The 26999-nt window shown below is 35.9% G+C and overlaps 2 protein-coding genes across 7 annotated transcripts in view; one reads left to right on the forward strand and one right to left on the reverse strand.

The window, feature by feature from the left end:
- The window catches only part of Tn (tripartite motif containing protein thin), a 69152-nt gene extending 54037 nt beyond the window's left edge, over window positions 1–15115 (reverse strand). For 3 of the 5 annotated variants that reach the window (XM_083083597.1, XM_083083596.1, XM_083083592.1), the window contains exons 1-2: window positions 15006–15115; window positions 10885–10989 (exon numbers count right to left, since the gene is read on the reverse strand). The gene's annotated coding sequence lies outside the window, so the exon portion shown is untranslated. The other 2 variants (XM_083083593.1, XM_083083594.1) reach the window with 2 other exon arrangements.
- LOC145962507 (uncharacterized) overlaps window positions 1–26999 on the forward strand; it is a 56259-nt gene that overhangs the window by 21669 nt on the left and 7591 nt on the right. For both annotated transcript variants that reach the window (XM_083083609.1, XM_083083611.1), the window contains exons 4-5: window positions 23772–23830; window positions 25419–25629. In XM_083083609.1, the coding sequence (XP_082939735.1) occupies window positions 23772–23830; window positions 25419–25629 (270 nt within the window). The remainder of the gene's footprint in view (window positions 1–23771; window positions 23831–25418; window positions 25630–26999) is intronic.

Here is a 26999-nt window from a genome sequence, read left to right on the forward strand (position 1 = left end):
CTCCGGTTAATTTTGAACACTTTGCATATTCTAAGCATATACGCGTCTAACTCAAATATCGCAATAGATACGACAGGTAAAATTACATACAAGGGGGAACGTGTTAAAAAGAAATTTACGAATTTGAAATGCAGATTCGACTGAAATATGTAATCGACTCGATGTGTATATCTCAATTACATTTTCCAGTTAACGATGTTTCAAAGTACTCTATATTCTCGATCTCAATTCACAAAGAGAAAAAAAAAGAGAGAGAAAGAAAGACGTATACTTGATGCTAATTAGTTATTAAATTATAATAGAATTTTTTTATCTTCACGACTAGAACCTACAACTTGAGATTTGTAACGTAACAAATCTTCCATATAAGTGGATAAAAATGAAATTGGATTTTCGCCGCCGTAAATATCGTAAAAAAAAAGCGAACCATAAAATCGTCCTGGATATGGGATATCCTGGATATTTCCTCTAAAAATACGATCATTACTTATACGTCGAAACCTTCGACGATTCGACAACCTCTCAGATCTCGTTTTAAGTGTAATCGTTACGTGCAACTTCTGAAGCTCATAATTTCGCGATATAAGGCACATTTATACGTCTTCCCTCTTCTTTCATATAAGAAATCCCGCAATGTCTTTTCTAGCCTTCTCTTTATGGCGCAGGTACTTTCTTTATACTCGCCAGTATCTTTTGAGGTTTCGTCAAAGTGAAAGACATCGAGGGAAGAGAGAGAGAGAAAGAGAGAGAGAAATAGAGGCAAGTTTCGACGTTTTGTGTTCGAGGCGAAAAGAAACAGACACAATTATCTCCGGTCAACATAAACCGGTAATCAAGCTGTATTGTTAATCATAATTAATCCTCGACATGTGGTTATATCTCTTTTTCACGTGGTGCGGATGCGATGGAAGATTCCAGTTGCGCTATCGATTTCCGGGGCCACCATGTATTCTCCATTTTCACGACTTTCTCTCTCCTTTTCTCTCATTTTACTTTTGCTTTAATCTTTTATATACGATTAAATTCTCACGCGAGGAAGGCCGAAGACCGAAGGGGTTCCAACTTCTGTGGAAAGGCAGGAGCATCGGATGTATCATTTTTGGATCATTTAACGCTTAAGAACAGAGACATCCTTTCTCTCCCTCTCCTCTCTCTCTCTCTCTCTCACACACACACACACACACATTCTCTTCCTTTCTCTCTGAGGTTATATGGTACAAAGTTATAACGGCCGAAGTTTTTCTTTGTTTACTCCTGGGAGCTCGGGCTTTATTCGTTGGAGACCAGGGTAAGATAGATAGAAGCCTCTGCGTGTATATATGTGTGTTTTTATATCGCGAGAGAGAAAGAGAGATTTGATAATGGACGTGGAGTGTATCGATTATAAGGTTTAGGCCGCTGGCACTATCGTCATGAAAGAGCAAACAGTCTAAAACAATAAGAATTAAATCAAAAGGTACCGTTATTGCTTCAAGTATCGATGCAACTCGAAACACAACACAAATAGTTGTTATCAGATTGAAAAATAGCGACTTATTCGATATTTTCTTTAGATGATTAAACAACATTATGAGACAAATTTACATCCTAAAATAATCATTCTACGTTGAAAAAAATTGAGATTGAATAATTCATAAACTAATATTGAGATATGCCTCGTTGCAGTAAAATAACAAGGAAACCATCTGTTACATCGACTATACTTGATATATCTTTTAAGGCAATTACGATTGATTTCTGTTCACTTCCTGTTAACGTACAAGCAGTTAAACTCTAATGACCATCATTATCATTAATGTGGGGCCTCAGACAGTGTTAACCTCTTATAAAGAAATTTGCATAATGCATAAGCAAGCTACGTAAGAGAGCACTTCGGGATAGTTCGATGTAAAGTCGCAATTTTCTTGCATGACCGCCACGTATCTAATTGAACGATACTCTTATGCAAAGGCAGTCTCGAAATTTGCATGGAATAACGACCCCATTATTTTTCATTGCAAAATACTCTTAACTTAACGTTAAAGCTCACGATTTCCCGTCCATTTCCCGCTCATTTTGTTGGAAAAATTATTAGGATGGAAAAAAACTTAACGTTTTATTTAAACTACCGATACGATAAAACTTGTGTAAAATCAATCACTCGATAAACGATCGCGAAAGCAGGCGGATAATTAATTAAATAATCTCCTCTCCTGAATTTTAGATGGCAATTTCCTCCCTTCGATTTAACAAGTCAGCTTACGTTATACGTGACGTAATAATTCTGGCGAAGAAGATTACGACAAGTTTTAGCGTCTTTAGATCGTCGATAAACATATATGGAAGAAAGCCACGGGGCACGGTTTTATTATCTCTCATGCACTTTTATGAAACTCTGTCACGCAAACAAAAGACGCGCGACGTGTTGCTCTAAAAGAATAATGGGGGAGAAAATATGAAATGCGCGAGAGCGAAGCGGATCTCGCCTGGTGTGAATAGTATCTTTGTCATTTGCATGGGGAGCCTCGAGGAGGTGGACGGACTGACGGACGAAGTGTGGGGCCAATCTTATTGTCGGATCAGGATCCTCTCGTGGGAGAGTAAGTGGAGGTGGGGAAGATTAAAAAGAAACTCTCTCTTGTGGCGAGAAGTCAAGTACGATGCTTTATACATTCGGTTGTGTTGCGGCGTTCTTATTCGAGCCAAGACGTGTATTATCGGGCACGTTGGTTGCTTGGCATTACAGGATTACACTTGAGGCGTCAATGACGAGTGGAGCGATGATATAGTGCGTCTAGTTAGTCTGTAATAAGAGGGTGGAAAAGGAGATGTACGGAGGAATCGAAGTCTCCAACACACACGACTGTAATAATATAATCATATTGATATAATCATATTAATAGAATCATATTCATGTAATTGTATTACTCTATTATTCATACATGTACGAGGATATATTCCATTGTAAAAAAAAATCCTTCCATCCCCATCCGTTATTATCCCTTCATCATTTCTATTGCTTTTTGCGCTTTAATCCGCAACGGCATGTCACTTTTGTCACGATCGCGCGTTATTTTATGCATTGCCAAGCGTCGTGAAACATAAAGCCAAAGCCCGGCTTTAAATGCCCTTTGTCCGACAGTTAACGTAATTACATTTTCGGGCGATTTGTGAATTTCCGCAGTATGGGACATTTTTATGGAAACTGCAGTAAGAATGTTCTTTGCCGTCACATAATGCTCTAGAAGAATCAAGCGCGTTAATATCGATCTGTGCGAATCCTTTTTCGTGCAGAATATATTTTTTTCACGCACGGAAAAAAAATAAGTGTCAAATCAAAACTTATATACTTAAATTAACGCGTTCGTTGTTTCGTGTATACGCAACAATTTATAATGTTCTTAGAATTTAATAATTTTAAATTTTAACAATATTATAGTCTTATTTTAATATTGTCACCTCAAGAATATATTTAATAATTATTTAATAATTATTTAATTCAAGAATTATTTAATAATTATTTAATTCAAGAATTATTTAATAATTATTTAATTCAAGAATTATTTAATAATTATTTAATTCTACTTTAAGAAAATTATAATCTTTGATTTAAAAATGTTATTTTCTATCTAACATTGTTTCTTTTCCATTCAAGAAAATTAAATCATAAGAATATATTTTTCTTGATTCAACTATATAAAATGGCTTCATTCAAGTAAGCAATTATATTTTTCTTTAATTAACGCAATTTAATCTCATTTCAAGATTTCCATATTAAAACTAAATATATTTTCAAAACAAGAATATCCTTTTTTTCTGTGGTGGATTTTAGTATCATCTTTTCGCAAATAATATGCTAATGCCAAATTGGAAAAAATTCACACGAGCTCGAGGAGCCGACTTTTTAATTCGAGATATTAAAAGTCAGTTGTCAGTCGCACATTTTATTTCGTAATAAAGCAACGATTAGCGCATCAAGGACCTTCGCCATCGTAAAAAAAGAAATACGAACAAATGTTACATATAAATATATATATATATATCTGTTTCTCGGCGTCAAAAACACACTCGACCGGCTCGTATCTTTTGTAAGTATCGTTTGTGGCTCGTGTGACGCAAAGTAATAAAAAAACCTGGATACAGTGCAGAAACGACGCCACTTTACACCTCTGTGGTTCCTCATATTGCGCTTGGCCTCTAACATCGTGCTGTGAAATCCAGAAAACAATTGCGAAAGAGCGTAAAAAGAGCGAGAGCGTTGTTTCTCTATTATTTATTAATAAAACAAAGGAAATTATATAATTTCCAATGCGATCGACATGTTTTCAGTTTGATGAATCTTTTCACTCTTACGTTAGTAGCTTTTATGACTTTAAACGCTTTTTATATCGCGCATCAAATATTATCCGCGTGAAGCAGCCATTAAAATGTCTATATAAAATGAAATTCCCCAGCAGCTTGTTACCGATGCAACTCGCGCGAATGCGAAGAATTAAATCGCGGATTTTACTTTTGCCGTCTGTTCGCTCGTGCCAATCACATTCTAAACATCCCAGATATTCATCGGATTTCCGCGAAATCCTATTAGCGACGTTGGAGACTGGCGCAAATGCGCCTCCCGTAATTCAACGATTATATCCGCTATTACAATTCAGCCGTACGTGCGAACGATTCGGTCGTGGACAAAAGCGACAAGGTGATCCATAACAAATTGTCTGAGGGCAAGTACTAATCGCGGAAGCGTTGGCGAAACGAGACGATTGTCGGAGACCATAAATGACTGTTTGGCTCAGGCACGGTTTAATCTGCGAATGGATCGCGTCAAGAAAACCACCGTTAATCGCGTTAGAACGAGATGCTTCCCAAGATATATGCTGCTCATTTCCTCTGATAATCGGATTTTGCAGAATCCATCCAATAACAAAAGCGTAGACATATATATATACATATACATATATATACAGGGTGTTTCTTAATAAGTGCGAAAAATTTTAGATGATTCTTTATCGAAAATTAAGGGGGATTTTTCATATAAATATATATTCTCTGTGGAGTTACACTCCTCCAAAAAATGGGGGTAAAAAATTATAATAAATATTGGTCATTACCAACATTTATTATAATTTTGTTTTTGTTCCAATTTTTCTAACATTTACTCTAATTTCATTTTTATTTTAAAATTTAACTTCTCGTAATTCCAAACCTATGCTATTATATTTAGCATCGTGCTGTGCACGATAACGTATTTTATTTTTTTCCTTGAAATCTACTGATTTTATGAAAAAAATAAAAGAAATAAAAAAGTTTCTAAATAAATCAAACTTTTTAATGCATATTTTTAGATGATTATATTTCGGCCCATTAAAAAGTTCTAATACAAAATTGAATAGGGGTTGTTAGTTTCACCCCTTTAACAATACAAGAGGCTGAAAAAAATATTAATAAATAAATAACCTAACCTTTTTTACTAATAAAAAATATCCACCTAATTTCATTTCTTTAACTTGTTCAAAATTTGAGAAAAAAGTAAAAACTTAATTTTTATCCCCATTTTTGAAGGAGTGTAACTCCACAGGGAGGGATGTAGAAGTATATGTTTATATGAAAAAACCCCTCTTAATTTTCGACAAAGAGTCTTCTAAAATTTTTCGCATTTATTAGGAAACACCCTGTATATATATATATATCTCTTTCAACTTTAAGTATTTTACAGCTGTAATAATCTTTCCGTAAAAGCGGTTTATTGAGAACGTCAGTGTCAAGTTTAATCCGAAAATCGATTGTTGGAACCTCGCAATTATAAATCCTCTCGTCGCGAATTCTTAAACAAAGTTCGGAAAATCTGCTTCCAAGCATCGGTATCAGGTACACTTATATCCCTGCCAGGAACTTATATCCCTGCCTCTTCGGCTTTCGAGTCATCTCGTTTGCATGAAGGATTAATCGCGAGTATGGTAACGACGACAGCGAATAGAGGGAGCGGATAAAGACGAGAGGGTGAGAAACGCCGTCTTGTTCGCGTCTTTAAGATTTTCAAAGTGCTTAAGATAGATGTATCACTCGCTTGAAACACATTATTATTGGAAACGACTAGGGGCTGAGAAATCGTCTCGAAAGAGTTGAATTGTATGATTGATGGAGATGCGACAAAATATATTTATCAACGTAAAAGAAGTGGAAAAATTTTTCTGCGGTATATAATTTTTTTTCCTTCAAAGCGCGCCGGAGATAAAATATTTTCGTTCAATCCGCCTCGCTCGCGAAACACATTTCGGTGCGGTTTTCGCGTGCCACGATGAACTTATCATTCTGACATAACGACCGTTATGCGGTCGCGGTGACAACGTTGAAATATCAAGTAGCAGGCTGCATAAAAGTCACCGGGCGAAAACCAGGCGGGTTCTCGTTGAAACCCGGCGGATTACGCGCCATCCCGAAAATGCGGCCCGCGGTTTCCGCTGACCGCGCAGCTGCGATTCACGGTTCGCAATAAATTCCAGCACATTTCGGCGATGCTCCACTATGTGTTACCTACTTATACTTAACCGTACAACATACGCGTGCGCGCCATAGAATCATATTATCCGGTCGGATACGGGGTACACGATGAGACCGTAAAATTATAACGTTGGCTGGCATTTCTAATTTCGGTGAGTGCGCTAATGTTTCGCAAAATGCATTGGGTCATTTAAACGGTAATGCACATGAATGCGAAAGGTCAAACCGTATTGTAATATTACAATCTAATATTACCGCCATTGTAATACATAGCAGTAATATCTTGTACGATATTACAAAGAGTGTTGAAGAAATATAATATACATATTTATTACACAGAAAAAAAATAAGTGTCAAATCAAAACTTATATACTTAAACTAACGCGTTCATTGTTTCGTATATATGCAACAATTTATAATCTTCCTAGAAGAATTTAATAATTTTAAATTTCAACAATATTATAGTCTTATTTTAATATTGTAATTGTCACCTCAAGAATATATAATTATTTAATTCTACTTTCTCAGAAAATTATAATCTTTGATTTAAAAATGTTATTTTCTATCTAACATTGTTTCTTTTCTATTCAAGAAAATTAAATCTTAAATCATAAGAATATATTTTTCTCGATTGAACTATATAAAATGGTTTCATTCAAGTAAGCAATTATTCAAGCAATTATATTTTTCTTTAATTAACGCAATATAATCTCATTTCAAGATTTCCATGTTAAAACATTCCATGCTAAATATATTTTCAAAACAAGAATGTCCTTTTTTCTATGTATATATTATATATTATATATATTATATATATATATATATATATATATATATATATTATAATAATATATTACAAATGTATAATTCTAGGTTTTTTATAGCTAATATTTTTATTAATAATAAAATTTTTTATTAATTTTTATTAAAAAATATAAATACAAAATTTTTTTTAAATAAATTTGTACTTTTATTAATTTACATAATTTATATTCGAGCAAAATGTCATCATTACTTCTTGTAACGAATTTTGTACAAATTATTGTGGAGCAATAAATGATAAATAACAGAAACTATGCCACGTATATTAGAGTTTTATACGAAATGGTGTAGTATTTGCCATCGAAAATTTTTTGCGAGGTCGTCATACTAGGGGATATTTTGCTCTTCTTCCTTGTACGACATTTATTACGTGCCTAGGTGCACTTTGTAGCTCGTTAGTTCGCGATGCACCCTTTCAATCGTGCGGCAATCCCCTCACTACTTTTGCTACACGAGTCTTCGGCGCTTTCGCGCATGGTACGACTAGAAGGGAGAAAAAGAGATAGAGAGAGAGAAAAAACGAACAGAAAAGCGCTTAAAAAAAAAGAGCACTAGAGTATGAGACGTCGCTAGAGCTTTATCCACTTGTCGCTTGTCAGTAAAGTGATCTAATTTCGGCAGAAAGGACGATTTAAACGTCGCTTGATTTCACCATCTTGTGTAACACATCTCTGCTGTCAAAATACAACCTGAATACACAATTTCGTGTTAACTGAAAAGATGCGCAATGCTAATGAGCGAAATTCACTGACATACGCAACATAATGACCCGAGTATAATTATATTGTGTTTATCGATACAACATTATTACGGCAGATTTCGGTTACAGATAACAGTTGGAAAATGTTGGATAAATTCAATATTTAAATAAACTCTGTAATAATGAACTAAAACGTATTTAAACAAACTCGTTAAACATAATATATTATTTATGAGTAAAATTGTAATCGATTAAAATGGGATGATGATAAATTTATCATTAGAATAATTGCATTATGAATCTTATGATATTAATTCCGAAATAGAAAACACGAAGATTACTTTGCAAGAGAGTAATAGTATTTTTCAACGAGTTTAATTATTTCTTTAATCGTTGGGATGATTTAGTCAAGCAAGAGTGAAAATACGAAACAAAGTTAGCGTTCTTCGATATCGTTTTAACGTGGGAACAATTTAAAATATTTTCCGTGTTAAAAAAAAGTTATTTATTAAATGTATCATGATTTTCCGCAAAATTACAAAAATATCGATGCATTTTTCGAGGCTTGTTGATAAAATTTGAATTATAAAATCATTGTATTATATAATAATAATTATTATTATATAAAATATAATTTATAAATGATTATAAAATTATAATCATATTATATTAAATAATTTAATTATAATATAAAATAATTTAACAATAGAAAAGTAATTATTCTTTCAATTCCCTTTGTGGTAAAAGCATTTTAATTGCGAGTATTTTACAACGGTATCCTGAAATGGCTGAAATAAAGCTCGCTTTTATAGATGAGTAACTAACCGCGTAATGTAAATAACGTCCCGAAATAATCTCGCGTAGAATCAATGAATCATCGGATTTACACAAATTCGCCTCTCATCATTTCAGTTGTATTATTATAATCCTTACACATAACAATTAAAGCTCGTTGTATACATCATAACTGGTATTAAAATATATATTAAATATTTAATGAAAAAGCATCTAATTACATATTATTATATCACATATTAAATTATTAAAATGCAATCTTTTCTCTTGCGTGCCTTTGTGAAATTATACATTTTTTAACTCAGATGGTGCAATCATTTCAGATGAATAATAGTTTCGAAACATTATAGATAACATGGATAAGTGTTGTATAAAATACCAATAATATAGAGATCAATTTTATATAAACGTATGTGTAATATAGAAAAAGCGATTGATGAATTCACTTCTGACAGAGAAGAATGGGACTCATTTATGGCGAACGGTTCTCGATCTCAAAGCCAGAAGAGAAATGGATTTCTTGTACCTACCGAGAGGAATTGACACAAATGTAGATCCACCTGTACAAATGAGGGCCCATTTTTCACTTGGCAGCCTTGTGATTCTGCCAACGACTTTTTACGATAACTCGACGGAAGTCTACGATAACTAACTACAATGCGATATCAGGCGTTACATACCCTGCTACTCTAAAACCGATAAATCATACCTTGCGCTCATTTTTGTAAAATATCGATCCGACTTATATAGCTGTCTCGAACACCTTATCTTGGAAACATTTATGGGATCGACATGGACGATATTGATGCGACTAATTTTAGAAATTGCGACGTGCATCGCAATAAATTTCTTATGTTGTGACATTTCTGCGAATATTGCGAAGTAACAATATCACATGCACACACACACAGATGAAAAAAGATAAAGAGAGATATTAAATTAAAATTGGACACGTTACATATTTATAAAAGATTTTTATTATGCAATTTGTATTCTGTTATCTTGCATCCATTGAATTTATATTTTATGTTTACATTAAAAAAAAAATTTTATTTTTTTAACGTTGACTTTTTATTAATTAATTCATGTATGCAATTTACTTGAATTATCAATATTTTATATTTATTCTTGTGGTATTTTTCTCGTGATAATTATAACATTTTTATAATTTTAATATACAACTAATTTTATAATTTTGTGCAACACGATGAAACATTAGAATATTTTTCATCGTATTGTAATGCAAATCCCCCTCTCGAGACAAAGGCTTTTGCCAAGGTTTTTAATCATCTCACCAGTGTCACAGAGTTTCATCTAACAAATCGAAACGTGCCATCATCCCCTTCGGCTAATCGATAAACATAATTATTCCACGTCAGTTTTACGACATAAAAGTTTTCGGCGGAAACAAAGCTTTGTGGATCAGAAACGAGAAGGAAAAAAGGAGCTTCGAGAATCGGTAACCCTCCAGCAAAATGAGCTATAGATCATAAGTCACTACACGACGAAGATTGATTAGCGCAGATTCATTTGTTCGTTGACTTTTTCTTATTAACTCCCTTCCTTTCTTTCTCTCTTTCTCATCGTGTAATAATAATGTGATTATTATTCCTAGGTATTTTTAATGAACAGATAGACTTGACAGAGACAAAGTTTACTAACAAGATCGTTATAAAACTCGTTAATATCGTGCTTTATCGGAGTAATTATTTTTATCACAGTAAAGATTAGATGAAATCATTATATTCAGAGCCAATGCTATATAATAAATCATCCAAACCGCCGTTATTAATATATCGAGTGCTGAATTAGTAAATTGGAATAAACGAATCGCTAATGTATAATTATTACAATGTAACAAGTTTGTTAATTATGCTGTAATAAAATACGTATCTATAATATACGTGATACGATAGCAAGTACATAATGACTGTCACAAATTGAATGTGTATCACCGATATACTCAATGTTAAATATATTAATAGTCAAGCAAATATTAATGCGAAGCATCACAGGAGAGCTGGCCGGAGTGTAATTTTCTAACATTTTCGAAAAGGGGGAATCACACGCTTTCCACTCGATCTTCTTACCAGACTCGTTGACCGCCTTTCGGCGGCCTCCCTCGGTTGGGACCCCTCCCTAGTGGTCCCCGAATGCTTGTACTTTCCAGCCGCCGAAATCCAGCGCTGTGACAGCTAAAAAAACCAGATAGATCCACTATCGTTAAACCAACGGCTCCAACGCGACGCGACGCGAGGCGAGGCGACGGTGATTGTGCGCGAAGGAATTTCGGGAGCCGGCGATTTTCGCTTTTCAACCGCGTCCCACATAAATCGTCATCGCGCGTACATGTCGCGTACGTATGATGCATGAGTGTGTCGTGTAAATTTAGGCGCACTGTCACGCGGGGAGAAGCGCTCGATGAAGATGGCTCGGCGAAGACGAGCCGATCGATGAGGCGACAGTAACGCGCAATAGGACGCTACGTGATTAGTGGGTGGAACATCGAAGCCGGGAATCGAAGCGAGAGAAGAAATAGCCGGACGTTGACGACACGGATTAACACGAGGCTTCTAATTGACGCGATGACGCCTGGGGGCGTCAAAGGGACTTTGGCAGACATCATCTCGCGGAGAGAAAGGGACATCGCTGTAATTTACATTTCAGTTTCGTTGTTAATAATTTATTAATTTCGCAGGGAAACGCGAGGACGAAGCCGAGCGAATTTTCGTCATGATTCGATTAAAAAAAAATTACTTGGAACAACGCGACGATAAACAGAGAGCGGAGCTGCAGTGAAAGCGGTCGACGTTAAATCAGACACGCGCGTACATATACGGTGTGTGCTCGGCGCGATTGGTTACGAAGCCATTTTTTTAAATAAACGCTCGTAGCCCGTGTTTTTTCACCTCCCGCTTTTTTGCATCTCGCTTTTGTAACGAAAGCAAACGTTGTTCGCCGATATTCACATGCGAAAATATTCATAGCACCGCTGGTTGGTCATCTTGCATGGTTCGGCCGTTCGATTTATCGTGCGGAGCTATAGGGATTTTTATATTTCTACATTCACACGAAAAAAAAGGAGCGTATACGAGGCATGAAAAATTTATAACGTTCCTACGATCGCGATTTTAATTTTTATCGACAAGATTTTTGATTTTAACGAGAATTTCATCAACTCTATCGCGGGTTCCCTCTAGTTTCTTAAACGCGCGGTGAAGAGGAGAAAGTGCTACTAGAAGTGAAGTGAAGAATTATTTCGTAACATCCACAAAATTAACGCTTCGAGGATGCTCGTTGGCGCTTAACAATTAAACGTTGTTTCAAGCGTCGTACATTCGCGGAACACTTTTCGGAAGTACCCGAGTAGTATCTCGGTCTCGACGAGCGGCGTTCGTTTCACCGATGTTCCCTGGACTCGAGCCAAACGGGAATCTTTATACTTTGGGAATCGCGAATCAACCATCTATCGAGTTAGTTCCACTCGCGAAATAGGCGGCGCGGCTCGCACTTGAATCCATTTCCATATTTTTAATTACCCTCGCGTCCCGTTACGTTTCTCGCGGCTTCCCAATTTGCATCGGGATCGGAGATCGAGCCGCGATAAAAATGTACGAGAGCGATAAATAAGGATGAATGGGGCGGACGCATCGCGGAGGAAAAAGCGGAAAATAGAACGGCGTGGATCCTTTCTCCGTCGCGGCCGTCGCGGCGACGGAAAAACTGTAGCGAGAGGGAAGCGAGTAATTGGACACCGGGTGGCTATATTAGAGCACGCGGAGATAGACGGAGATGGAGAACGAAGAGACAGCGAGAGCGTCGAAGGCCGCGGAGAGACGGAAGAGCCAAGAGATGGAAAGGAAAGAGGATGGATCGAGAAAGAGAAGAGAGAGAGAGAGAGGGAGGGAGGGAGAGAGAAAATGAAGACGCTGACGGAAGTGAGCTGGCGAAATTGGTACAGCGACGGATGAGTAAAAAGAAAATGATACGCAAGCGCGAGGGAGAGATGGATGAAGGGGTGAGTTTTTAAAAAGCGGAAAAGTAGGAGAGTGCGGAGGATCAAGCGCATGGAGGCGGGAGACTCGGAGAGAGAGATTGTGATGAAGATCGCGCGCGTCTTTCTCGCTAAAAAAAGAGAGAAGCATGATGATGTGAGAAAAAAAGAGCAGGAGGCGAAAGAGGAGCGGCAATGAAGCGAAATGGAAGGTAGATGGCAAAATCGGTATAGAGAACTAAGTTAATGGGAAAATGGGAAAAGGAAGATAGAGACAATGGAAAAGTGAGACAGCCCAAGTTAATAGGAACCGAAGTAAACCGAATGTATACGTAAATGGGACAAGATGTAATTGAGAGAAAGAGAAAAAAAGTAAAGATGGGGTGAGAAATGAGAGGAGAATCTGCTGTAAAAAAAAAAACTAGAGATAGTAGAACAATAAACGCAAATATTTTCGCTCCTCGAGTGATCATTGTGCAACGTTTGTAGCATTAAAAAAGAATAATCAAAGAAAGTAAACGGGGAATATAATAATGAAAATTAAAAGAAAGATGGTAAAAAGGAGTTTTCTCTTTTTATCATATTATATTTATTATTAGCGTCAATCATAAGTCGCACACCATCTCTGAATTGACAAAGTAAAAATAAATCAAAAATAAAAAATGACAAAATTACGTTTAAAGAGTTCTTTAAAGAGTCACAGGCAAATAATCGAAAAATTTATTTGGAGTATTATTTTTAATTAAATTAAAAGTTTATAATTGTTTTGATAACAATAAATTGAGTTAATATTTTAACATTTATTGCTCGACTATTAAACAAAGCAGTTACTTGATACAAAATTTCCAGATAGATATTTAATTAAAATTCATTATTTTGATTGTAATTCTTTAAAGAAGACTCAAACATAATTTCCTCATTCTTTATTTTCGACTTATTTTGATTTCGTTAATTCATTCTCCAGGGATGGGCCGTGATTTATGATACACCTTATATAAGTAAAGAGGAAAGAGTTTGAAATAAAATAATCAGAATGGAATAAAATATTAAAATAAAGGCGATAAAGTCACTTGCTTAAGAAAGAAACGAAATGAATAATTCATTCCAGAATGACGAAATATTTAATGAAAAGCTGCGCGATATTAGCAAGCAAGAACGTAAGGAAGTCAATGTTGACTAGAGACAAAAAATTCTTTAGCAAAGAATTTTGAAAATCGTAGTAACAAGTTGCGCAGGGAATTCGCATTGGAAATAGAGAAAGACTAAAGTGAGATGTCCCAGGGCAGGTTAGCGTTAAAGAAGATAAATGTATCAATGAGAAAAAGAGAGCGAAAGCAAGAAAAGATGAACAGGAATAGGAATCAAAAGTCGCAGAGGAGCAAGGATAAGCGGGCGAAATCGGTAAGACAGGAAGAAACATGGCGAAAAATTCGAATGGAGACAGATTCAATGGACGATAGTTGGGATAGAGAGTCATTCTTGCAGTGGCTTATTTAATTTATCACGGGAAAGGAAAATAGAGGAAAACTTGAGGAAGGAAAGAGAGAGGGAGAAAAATCCCGAGAGAGGAATCAATTTGTAGCGCGAGGAATGGACATAGAAGGGCAGATATGCAGAATCCAGAGAGGATCTCGCCCGCCATCGTCGTCGCACGCGCGTCCACGCGCGTGCGTACGTGCGTGCGTGCGTGCACGATACCGTTTTAGTATCCGAGCGCACCGGTGCGCACCGGTGTGCATTATCTAACACTTAAAATTAGACGGCGATGGCGACGGTAGCGACGACGACGACGACGACGATGACGACAGCGGCGACGATGATATTCTTTCTCTCCCCCTCTCTCTCTCTCTCTCTCTTTCTTTCTCTCTCACGGTCCATAAGAGGAGGGAGGAAACGGGATGGAGATCTCCGTTGAATGCGATTCTCCCATGAATTACGTTGCGATGCACCGACGATGCACTTGCACTGATCACGTGGTGTGAAACTTCCTCTCTCCGGCGACACTTCCTTTTTTTTTTTTTATTTAGCACTTTATTACAGCCTAGGTACTCGCTCTCGCTCGTTTCTCCTCTCTCTCTCTTTCCTCTATCTTTATTTCTCTACTCCTTCCGGCCTTACTTTCCGGCGACGTATCGCTTTAAGTAGTGTGGTGTTTATCGTATGTGGTGTGGATGACGAAGATGCGACGAGATGAGACGAGGTTTTACTCAGACGCACCGCGATTCGTCCGGGCCGGCTGGCCGCCCGTCTCAGAGTGAATGTCTTATTAGTTATTTCTGGTCTAGCTACTTCGTCGACGCTCTCTCCTCCTTCTTTTCTTGATCTTCTGCCCGAGAACCGACTCTCCCCTTGCCCCCCTTTCCACTGCCGACCCTTCTCAAGCATTCGAACCCGATCTACATCGCGCCATCGGCCGTGCAAGCTCGAAAGCTCGCGCGGATCAGTGCTTGCGGCGAATTCCCGCGTGCTCGACGAGATCGATCGTATCCGCGAAAGGGACGATCCGATATCGGAATTCTCGATCGTCGGATTTAAAAATCAAAGCATCCTCCTGGATCCTCGAGGGGATCTTCGAGGGGAGTATCCATTTTGAAAGGGATCAGTCGCGAAACAAAGTCTCCCTTTGTCCTCGAAGCGTCTCGATGAGGTTTCCTCGACGCGAGTGCGTTTCGATTACGATGGAATATTGAACGCTTCGCGGGATTTCGAGATGCTTTTTCCCTTTCTCCGCCCTTGGCACGGTTGTGTCTTGTTATTGTTCGTTCGTTCATTCGTTTATCGAAAAATAAGGCCCGCGACGTCAGCCCGGCTCTTGCTTCTTCCCCTGTATTTTTTTTTTATTTTTCGAAGCGCGGGTCGAAAATATCTCGCGACATACGAGATGTCGAGACGTAAACGTCGCCGAGGTGTCCCGATTAATTCTGGTCCCGTGTCCTTTGGTGAACGCCTGATATATCCGACCGTGTTCCTCTTTAACCTTGCGAGGGTGAAGTTTACGACTACGCGTAACTTGTTCTCTTTGCCCGCGGTTATTCCCAATTGTTGCTTTCACGACCCTTGAATTTTCTCCGCACGCCCAAATAATATACGTACGTGCTTCGTTTTACCTTATTTTATTACAAGTTATAAGAATCTAACCTAACTGGGTGAATACGTTAGATAAATAGGCGCGTCGCGCGTCGGGGGGCTCTGTTATAAGGGAAACCTATCTAGTGGTTATAATGCATTAAACTTTATCCCGCGATAAGACTGTTTATTTTATGAGAATTAAAAAGATTCCGCGTATTTTCTCTCTCTCCGGGATGCAAATCCCTGAAATTTCTACACAAATTGTATATGGTGTATAAATTCTTACGTATAAGCGCCTCCATTTTTTGCCCTCCATTTCTGCGCAATACAATGTAATCGGAATTAATGCAAAGCTATCAAGGTACAATAGAAACCTATTATTATCCAATAGCGAAAAAGTAACGAAATAGCAATACTTCGTTATTTAAAATATTAATCAGGGTTAATTTTATTTATAAAATTATGAAATAGAGATACACACATTGTGAAAATATTTCTCTTACCATTTAAGTGGTTTATAGAGGAACGAAAAGAATTAATCGTTAAAATACAATATTTGCGATAGCCTGCGGATAATTATAATTTACGTAAAAGGAATTTCATCAATAATTATCGGTAAAACAATATTTATTTGCATTTGATTGTGTTAATAAATAAATCATATAGGACGAGATTGAAATTTGTGTTCGTGTTTAATATCGTTAAGGTGGCAGATAAGATTGCGCTCGCAAGTTGAAAATAAACGGAAACTTTAAATTGTATTGATTAACTCATCCGTGGAGTCACGTTCGAGTGTGAAGAGAGAGTGGGAGGAAAATTCTCTCTCTCTCTCTCTCTCTCTTTGTGCCACGCGTTTCGCGTCACTGGTGCTTCCTCTTCCAAATACGGATGATGTGTTAAAAGAGATCTCGTTAAAGTATGTGACCCGTTACCGAGCCCGAGGAGAGAACGGGCAAGTTTAAAAGATGACAAAGTGGATGCCGGCGCACTTCGTACAGGCTGCAGGTTGCTCGACGTAACGACCCTTACATCCCCATTTATGGCTTCCTATCCTTTCAAAAGCCCGGCGGTAATAAATGATAGCGAGAGTAAAACGCGCCGAATTGGGAGAAACAGAGAGAACGAGAAAACAAAGGGGTGAAAGGGAAAGAGGTGACTTTTTCCATAGTTTGCACCGACGGGTAATTAGACGTGGAGAATTAGCTCTCGCGGATCGTTACGTGCGGCCAATAAAGGCGCGTCGGTTTGCGAAAAGTGTCGGCCCGACGTGACAGATTGCGAAACTTGCGCGACGCAAGTGTGAAATTGCGATTATTATTCCGCGCGTTATCCCAGGGTACACATTGCACGGCCCTTTTCCGTGAAATCTATAGTTGTATAACGCATTTCATGACAATTATTGCTTTAATTCCGAGAGTAATTCAGCGAAATACTCGCAGCGGATGAAGCGTGCGTCACATTCTCACTCATTCTTATAGAATAAGTCGGCTGGGATTAATAAAAAAAGAGGCAAAAAATTATAATATGCAACTAATATCAGAAGAAGAGCGAAATTGTGATGAATGTCGCAAAAAAATGTCGTATAATTATATAACTTTCAAAGTTTCAACATGATTCAAATTTCAGACTAAAATATATATGTAATGATATAACAGAAAAGAATTATTATGAATATTTAGCTTTCACGTAATTTGATATTTTTAGTATCAGGTAATTTAATATTTTCAATTTGACGTGTGTCAGGCAAATTTTATTATTTTTTTGGCGAAAATTTTAATCAAAAATTACCAGATATTTTTGAAAGAGAATCCAGAATTTTGTTAACATTCTTTATAAAATTTAACTTACAACGTATCTTTGATTTTTTAATATTATAATCCTGTGAAAAAAAGTTATATAATTACCTTCCTGTACATTACTTGTATTTTTTTCTGACTTTTGTCGATTTACAATATTAGCTAATTTGATACTTTTGTTTAATTTCACGTGACAAATAATTATAAATCTTTCTAGTCAACAATTAATGATTTAAGACGACATATGTAGATTTTTTTTCTAGCCAATAAGTCTTTTAGCTAAATAGCATCAATATTGTTTTTTATCGCAAGTAGTAATAATCCAGTTTAATAGGGCAGCTGTAATGTTTCATCAAGCTGTTGCACGATGTAGTTTCTTCTTCTTCGTTACTGGCACTCGGTGATTTTGGTGTTTTCTCATAAGACCGCTGTTTCATTTTACGTGCATTGTATCAGGCACTCTCAGGATTAAACGAAAGATCATATTGTGGCTGCAATAAAGGGAAACGAGACGCTTCGAAATGTACACAATATATATAGCATGTGTGTACTCGACTTGTTATGCTCTCGGCATCCCATGTGTGCATGTATAAATCTGATCTTACATCCTTATACATATATATATATATATATATGTAAAAACAAGCATATGTAGAATACTTTGTTCTCGTCCCTGATAAGATTAACCCAGAAATTCCGCTTCTTCGCTGCAAGTGGATTCCAAATCAACGACGATAGCATGGATATCTCTTGGAAAAATCAAAGACGACACTTGGGATTCGAATCTTGGTCCGTTTAATTGGATTCCGAAAGTTCGATGCGGTATACTAGATCGCGATCCAGGAATTACTCGATAAAATTCTCTAGAAAAATTCGAATCAAAATATTGAATAAATTCTAATATACAGAATCGCGAAAATATAATTATTCCTGACGAAATAGAAAAACTATAGCGAAAAATAAAGATCATATTAAAATTTAATACTAATAAACATAATTAATTTAAATAAAAAAAATATAAAAATATAAAAATAATAATTTTAATACTAATTAAAATTCATACTTGTATAATAAACTAAATATAAAAAATTATACATTATATATAATCACATTAATTATATAATAAATAGAATAAATGGTAAAATATCAACGATTTACTTGGTCGAAATAAAAATTCAACTTGTACACGACACAGTTACATGTAAAATCATTTTTAATCGTCGATACAATTACGAGGAAACGTGCTTCAAATTTCTTGGCGCGAATTTCCATCGTTTATCTCGATGCGGTTCCGGCTTATAAAAGTATTTTCGTACTTTTATCAGCGTAAGGGAGGAATATAAATCGGAAGGGAACAAATGAAGCGAGAGAGGCATATCGGGCGGGAGAAATGAGAATTCGCGATACGCGACATCACGTCGCAACCGCGTTTCGAGAGCACCTTATCGCGAACGCAACGGCAATTTATTTGTTCGCCAAGAGAGAAAGAGAGAGAGAGAGAAGATCCAATCTACGCTGATCAGGACGTACGTATTCCACAACGCGTATGTGCGGCTTCAACTGTCGCGGCCAAAGCTCTGGGAGAGTCGGGGATTTTTCCTTTTATACTCGCGGCTGTGAAAGTCGCACGATGCATCATTTCCCGCGAAGCTCCTTCGCAGCCCGTGCAATGCATCCGGCAAAATGTCGTTGCGCATTGTTGCGCAAGCGAAATCCCGTAGCCGTCAACCGCTCGGTCCCTCTGTTCCGTCTCTAAAATTCGCCGACGTTTTCGCGACAGACTTGATCGCCGCTTGATACCTACGCTTCGACTATTCGTCTCGTAATCTCAAGCTGCTGCCGTGAAACTGTTCGAAACGAGATTTTGGCGTGTTTTCGCGCTCGTGGATATCCCAAGCGAAAACGTAAGTCGACAATGCTACCGAATAAGTCCTCCAGACGAGAAAAAGCGAACACCTCACCTCATGCTTTGTTTACAAGCTCAATTATCAGTCCATACATATATCTTGACCTCCATTTAATGACGATTTAGGTCTCTTTAGTATTAGAATTTAATTTATTTATTCGACACAGAGAGAGTCGAGATGACGAAAAGATGTCAGAAATAATCTTTGGAAGATTTTGGCAAGTTACTGACGACGTTAATATCCCCACGTGTTCATTTAATCTGCGATGACCTTGCGAGAATATCTGCGGGACATTAATTCCTCAGTATTTTGCAAGTAAAATTTATACAATGTTCAACGTATTAATCTTGATGGAATTCCATCGGCCCTCTCGTACATCGATCGTGGTAAAAAATACACCGAGGTCGCGGCGAACTTTCGCGCGGAACGAAATTGTCGTTTTAAACTTCGAGTTTTATAAGCATATGATTATAAAACTATATTGACGTTTGCTCCCTTTCAATCCGGCTTCCTGCACCTTTTTGTCAACCTTGCAAAAATAGAGATATTCCATCCCCATTCATTATAATTAATATTTGTCGCAGAATAATTATATTTTCGGGATATTAAATTCTTTTTTAATTTAATCACATCGTTTGATATAAAATTATATTACACCGATTACATCTTGCATTACATGGAGAAATTTGAATGGAACGGCACTCTCCTTTGGCCATTGTTATAAATCTAGCCGTTCAAGTGAATAAAGTCGATTGATGATAAGCAGACTGGTTCGATCGTCATCCACCTGGAACGTGGAGAATGCGATAGACTTGTAGACTGAATTTTGAAATTCGCCTTCGGTTACACCGCACAATGGACATTGTACGGAGACCTGTATCTCTACCGGTCGTTTAACGTAAATGGCTACATGAACCGAAACAAAGGACTCATCGAACTAACAATAAGCCTATATACGGTTGGCCAAACAGGTGTTTCCTGCCATGGCCCTTCGAATTACGTCACATTATCTGGATGAGTTATAGCGCACGGTAATTGCCATCGATCAAAATTGATCATATTTTTATCATACGCATCAAATCTTTCCATTTCATTTAGTATAATTAATGATGCTGGCAATATAGATTATGAAAATTGAGAAGCAAGACTTTACGATTCTAATTAATGCGGGAAAATACATCATATTACCTCAAATATAGCACTATACCATATATACATTATTTTGCGTGTATAAGCGTTATAATTTTGCAATAAATATTTTATATTATTTACTTAATTATACTATTTACTTAAATATTATTCTCGAATGTTATTCTTTTCTTTTATTATTCTTAAATTTTTTTATTACTTTCTTTTCTTTATTAAATATTCTTTTTTTTTACTATATCATGATATCGTTATAAAATTTATATATCGCGGAAATTTTTTTCCCCGAATGCTATTACATTCGGAAATTTATTTTGCGCTTTATATCAGCGCGCTACTCGAGGCTCCGCATGCTACACCCCTAGTTGCTATTTTCACTATCGCCCACGGGTTATTTATAACTGTAACGAATGTACGACAGACACGTTTCGTTGCCGGCGCGCAACTCCTACTTGATGGAAAATACATCTCAATCTAATTTATAACTGAATATCGCGTCAGGATGGCCCGCTCTAGCTTATCAAACTATTTAGTGTTATTGTAGTAGTATTATGACTACGCGCATCGCAATTATTGCGTATCTTATTTTCACGCGTATGCGATTATTAACTTAACTTCAATCGGATTCAATTCGGGACGTTCCGTTCGTTGCGAAATTTTTGACGTTTAGATTCACCGCCGAATTGCGAATTTGCTTGAGAAATTGTAAGTACAAAAAAAGGCCTGTTTATTGAGACATAGATGACGATTTTCTGTATCGACGTTTTTTCGTGAAATAATTACTACATTTTCCTCAAACCAAACATTCTTAATAAAATTCATAGAAATTTTCTTTTCCTCCTTTTCTCTCTTCCTGTCTCTCTTTTTTTTAAGCCGATATCATCTTGAAATAATGATCTAAAATTTTCTTTACTATTCATGCAAGGCTGCGTATGCAAGATAATATTTTATAAAGTCATTTTTGAAAACAAAATTGGCATTAATTTATTTGTCTCTGTATTACTTTTTTTATTTATCTGTAATATGAATTTTTTACCAAATATGTAGTATCCTTTTATATAAACAATCGAGGGCTCCGATATACAATAATAATGTTATAATAGCATGATTGTTGTGTAATTTAGATCAAATGATATATTAAATTCTTCCGTTAAAGCTTACTAACGACGATATAAACTATCGATAACACAGATCATTATAAATATTATGGATTTATCATATGTATCGTATTAATTGTCGAATCAAAGAGAAACTATTAATAAAAATGCATTTTCTCTTTGCGTATTTAAATATTATCGCAATAATAATAACTACGATAAATTGAATAAGATTAAATAAAATGTGCACAATAATTATTTATTACATGTTTTATTTAATCGCATTATACATTTATCGTTTCATTCGTGAAAGTTATAATTATAAATGCAACGTCCAATTGCTGCAATTTGCGATTGTAATATAATGCTCCATTGTCTCTAAATGATAAACGTAATTAAATTCCTGTTATTTCAAACGCAATTAAACGCTCAATATAATTAAAAAGACAATTTTTACAGGCAATTTGCGCGTATTTTAATATCAACTCTCGTAACGCGCATACGTCATATAATAATTATTTAAACCTTGATCACTCGACCGTCTAATTATTTTACTCGCAATTGGGTAAATTCCTAACTTATTAACTCGATGAACGCTTTTATTATTATTAGTCTAATATATTTATACATGCGACTTTTCAGACACTATCGGCCTTCGATTTTCATTGACAACCTGCAATTTTACAATATGCATATAACCCATGCCACCGCATTCATATTCATATGCGTGGAAAGGATAATTTATATCTACCGCGCTATACATTTTGACGACTTTATCTCCGGCATTCATTGTTCTCTCTTACAACGCGAATTGAACTAAAATTCATCATCATGGATATTTGCTTTACTGAATACCTTTGCAAAACGTCATTGCACGGTCCGTTAATTTTGCCGTAGTTGACATCGCGGGCGTGCGTCAGATGATACGTTACGAATTATTTGAATAATATCGATCCATAGTAGAGAATACGTAATATGCCCGAATAGATAATATACCCGCTCAATCATTATCATTATACACACACACACATACACACGCACGCACGCACGCACGCACGCACACACACACACACACACACACATATATATATATATATGTTATAATATTACATATGTTATAATATAACATTATCGACAAATGTTATAATATCCTCCCCCATAAAATAATAAATCTGTAATTCGACAAGTATGCATAGAATACGTATAATAATTTTTTGCAAAAATTATACATCGAAAATGTATATAATTTCCATAACAATCTATTATATCTCTTACATCTGTTACATTTAATGTATAAAAATGACATCATAATAAAATCGCGCATAGTTATGTAACCGAGTTGTATTCTTTCACTTTATAATTTTGAAGTAATTTGGGACATTCAATTAATAAAATGAGTATTGTACGATGTTATAGGACAATATAAGATTGAGAAATTAATTGTTTCAGGATTATCGATTTATATTACTATTTATAAGAACAAAGATTAGCGATTATCGACTACTTTGTACGTATATCGTGTGTAACAATGACAATAATTATATGTAGACATTTTCGGTAACAATGGGTTCAAGTACAATTTCTAAAGTGAAAATAGCTCGAGCTTTAATCTCACTGACGTCGCGCAATCTTGAGAATTATATTCATCTTTAATGGTTCTCGAAATATTTAATCCAGCAGATATTAAAATTTGTCTAGAGGTTTCTAGTTTCTAATAATGGAGAATTGTGCGGAATGTAATATGCGGCGAAATAACAATTCCGAGCTATAAATTAATAATATAGAATTGAATAAATGAATAATTGTAAGTTTTAACAATTTTTTAAATTAAAATTTTATACGAGAAAAACAAATCACGCATATGATTTAAATAAAACCAGTAATATATGTATTTTTAAGTCATACTTTTATTATATCTTTGCATTTTATTATATTGTTGCGTTATTCTTGGCCTATTTTATTTGACAGAAAGACGTTCCAATGTTATTGTTAGAAGAGCCGGAAGAGGAATTTGAAGAACCTAACGAGTAAGAGACAATTTTTCCGGCTGATAATACAAGTCTATATCTCTCTCTTTCTTTTTCCTTTTCTCTTTCTCTCTCATTATTTCTCCGGAATACACTTAATTACTATCTGTTTCATACTTTTCTTTAATTCGATTTGACTACTTCGCGATGTACCGACCATGTAGCAATTTTTCGCAATGTTGATTCTCTCTTTTATCTCTTTATTATACAACACAAAGGAAAATATAAAAAAATTAACGCTCGCTCGCTTCGAAAGTAATTATTATTTCTAAAAATATAAATCAATTTTTTTATTTTTATTAATAAAACACATCATTCTAAGAAAAACAGGAGGAAAAATACTAATCTTGGCGCGCGATAAATCAAAGTAGAAAAAGAGATTTATATCTCGCAGTAAAAAAGGAATTTTTTTCTTTAATAAATATTCTTAATCCGCTGACTCGCAAATTGATCAAGACCTTGACATAGGAGAGAGATTCTATTTCTTTATATACGCATATAAATCTTCTCGAAATTTCCTCAAAATAGTTTGATGATTGCTGATCATGATAATTTTAGTCCAAAGTGTAGGTTGAATGACGCAAGTCGAGAACGGTCGAAAAACAGGAAAGCCACCGTGTCGGGCTTTCCGTCTCTTGTCTACTCGCGAGACCTTTTTTCCCGGATTGCGCAACACGGGTTGCAAACACCAAACCCTTGATATGTATTTTGTAAAAATCGAATCGTGCGTAAAGTTGCACTCGTGTCCGGCAAAAGCCGTTCCTTTTTCCCGCCATCATGTATGTACCACGATCCAATTTCCTGTCCGACGCGCTTGCTCTACGTGGGATCATTGTTTATTTCCGTCAGCGCGTGACAGCGAAAAAAATGTGAGCGCCGAGAAATCTCCGACGCGATTCCGCGGGATTTGTAATATAAATTTGCACTATGGAGAAAATCAGATCCCGTTGTTATTTTGCCCTCGCTTGTTTCGCTTTACGTCATTTTTCGAATATCGCGATACAATGAAACCCATCGGCGAAACGTGGCCTGATATTTGCGGCGGTCGCGAACATGACCGCCTAAATTTTTTTTTCTTTTTTTTTAATGGGGTAACGCAACAAGTTCTCTCGTTGAAAGCGGAGAATTATAAATGGACCTGGTAAATGATTGCTGCAGATCGTTAAAAGTTTGATTGTAACTTGTCGGAGTATTTTTTCGGAGCAACCAACAAATAATCTCATTTTAGATGAAAAACATAAATACCTCGAATTCATCCTCTTATAATTAAACGAATCGATCAACTATCTAAACGGAGATAATATTACAAAACCACGAAGGGGAGGCAAAAATATTCGAATCTATGGAAACTCGACTATTAATATCAGATAATAGGTATGTGCATACATTTGCATAATCGCGGTTAATGCAACGCGAAAGCGATCAAAGTGGGGAAGAGAGAGAGAGAAGGCTATCTAATATCCACGACAATAGCGCATTTCCTGTTCACGCGAGTGTCAATATCAGCGCGCCGCCCCCGCACGTTTATTGTTTCCACTCGACTGTGGATCGAAACTTTGACTTTATCTGATACAAAGTAATGAGACAGGGAGGTCGTGCGGTCGATGGAACGTCTCTACGCCGTACCATCGGAAAAGCTGCGGGTTTGGATGGTTTGGCTTACCGGCGTCGGCGAGATAGCCGACGAGTGGCACCAATGGCTACGAGCGCACATTGATCTGATCGCGCGGATAGCCGAGCAGCGTCTTCAAACGGCCGCGAACAACGTCCCGGGAGGCACCAAGGAGATTGAATCCATTGTAAGTATCGACGCTATTTCGCTAAACCTCGATACTCGCGAGAGACGGCGACCTGTCGAATCAACGTTGCGTTTTATACAGGGTGTTTCGGGTGTTTAGAGACGAGCAAACTCTCGCGGAGATGCAAAGCAGGTAAAAGTAGTCGCGCTAGTTGCTGTAAAATTCTTGGCCATAATGTGTCTCCATCGAGATATTTGTCTCTAAAGTTAAAATCTGAGAAGCATTTCTCTCAAGTAATTTTTATATCACTCTGCAAATTTGAATAATTAGTAATAATTATTTTTTTGTTAAGTAAAGATATTTAAAATGACCTCTAAGCCTTTGAAGCCAGTAAATTCCTTTTATATATTTTTAAATATGTTTTAAAATTTTTTTGAAAAGAGTATTCTTGTTTCATTTTATCAAAATTGTTTTCGAGAAAAACACGTTTAATCGAAAGAAAGTAAATGATGATGATAACAAATGCTATTGTAGAAAAAAGTTTCATTGAAACTTATGGGGTAATTTTTACCTGCTCTACACCACGAGAGATTATCCACTGAAATACCCTGTATATATATTTAACTCAATTTTTCTTGCAATAAATTCTTAGAATGAGCACACACACACACACACACACAATTTTAAGTTAATATCTTTAAATCCCACTAATGGGGAGATTGGTGTGATTTAATTACGTAAATTTTCTGACAAAGAGTTTAGTTGGAAAAGAGTTTAGAGTAGAAAAAAATTAATCAGATAATCCTTTTTTATATCATTTATATCTGAAGAATTTAAAAAACGTCGAAACTTTAATTCTCGGTATTAAAGATTTATTAATTACTTACAAATTTTTTTTTTAGAGAAATTTTATGAGATTATTAGAATAAAGTCTCCTCATGTATGTTTTTCTTTTCCTCGATATATTACACATCTGATTTCGAATTTTTCTGGAATATTGTTGCAATGTTGATACAGCCAGACAGCCGTGTAATGAGAAAGTCGACGTAATGCAACAATATGTGGAAGTTGATCGTATCGGATGTATTGTTTTAATAGGAAGAGAGGAGAGGCCGCATGCATGCAATGCCGATTATAACGCACAATGCGTTTTAATCATTTATGTCATACAAATCTTGAAGAATAATGATTTCTACCGATATTGTTGCTTTTTCAGCTTTTTGAGATTTGTAACTCTCGTTATGCTAGATCAATTACAATTGGAATTAATCATCTCAATACTTGAATCGAGAAGTAAAAATTATATATTTTTTATTTTTATTCATATATATATGTTGGCTATTTTTTAAATTTATTTTATATTTATATATAATTTTATATTTATTAATTAATCTTATACAATGCAAAAAATGTAATATGAATAATTAATA

This window comes from Camponotus vicinus, unplaced genomic scaffold (assembly GCF_025532165.1).
Source record: "Camponotus vicinus isolate PSW18456_S1 unplaced genomic scaffold, iyCamVici1.0 SCAF_12, whole genome shotgun sequence".
Classification (NCBI taxonomy): Eukaryota; Metazoa; Arthropoda; class Insecta; order Hymenoptera; family Formicidae; genus Camponotus; species Camponotus vicinus.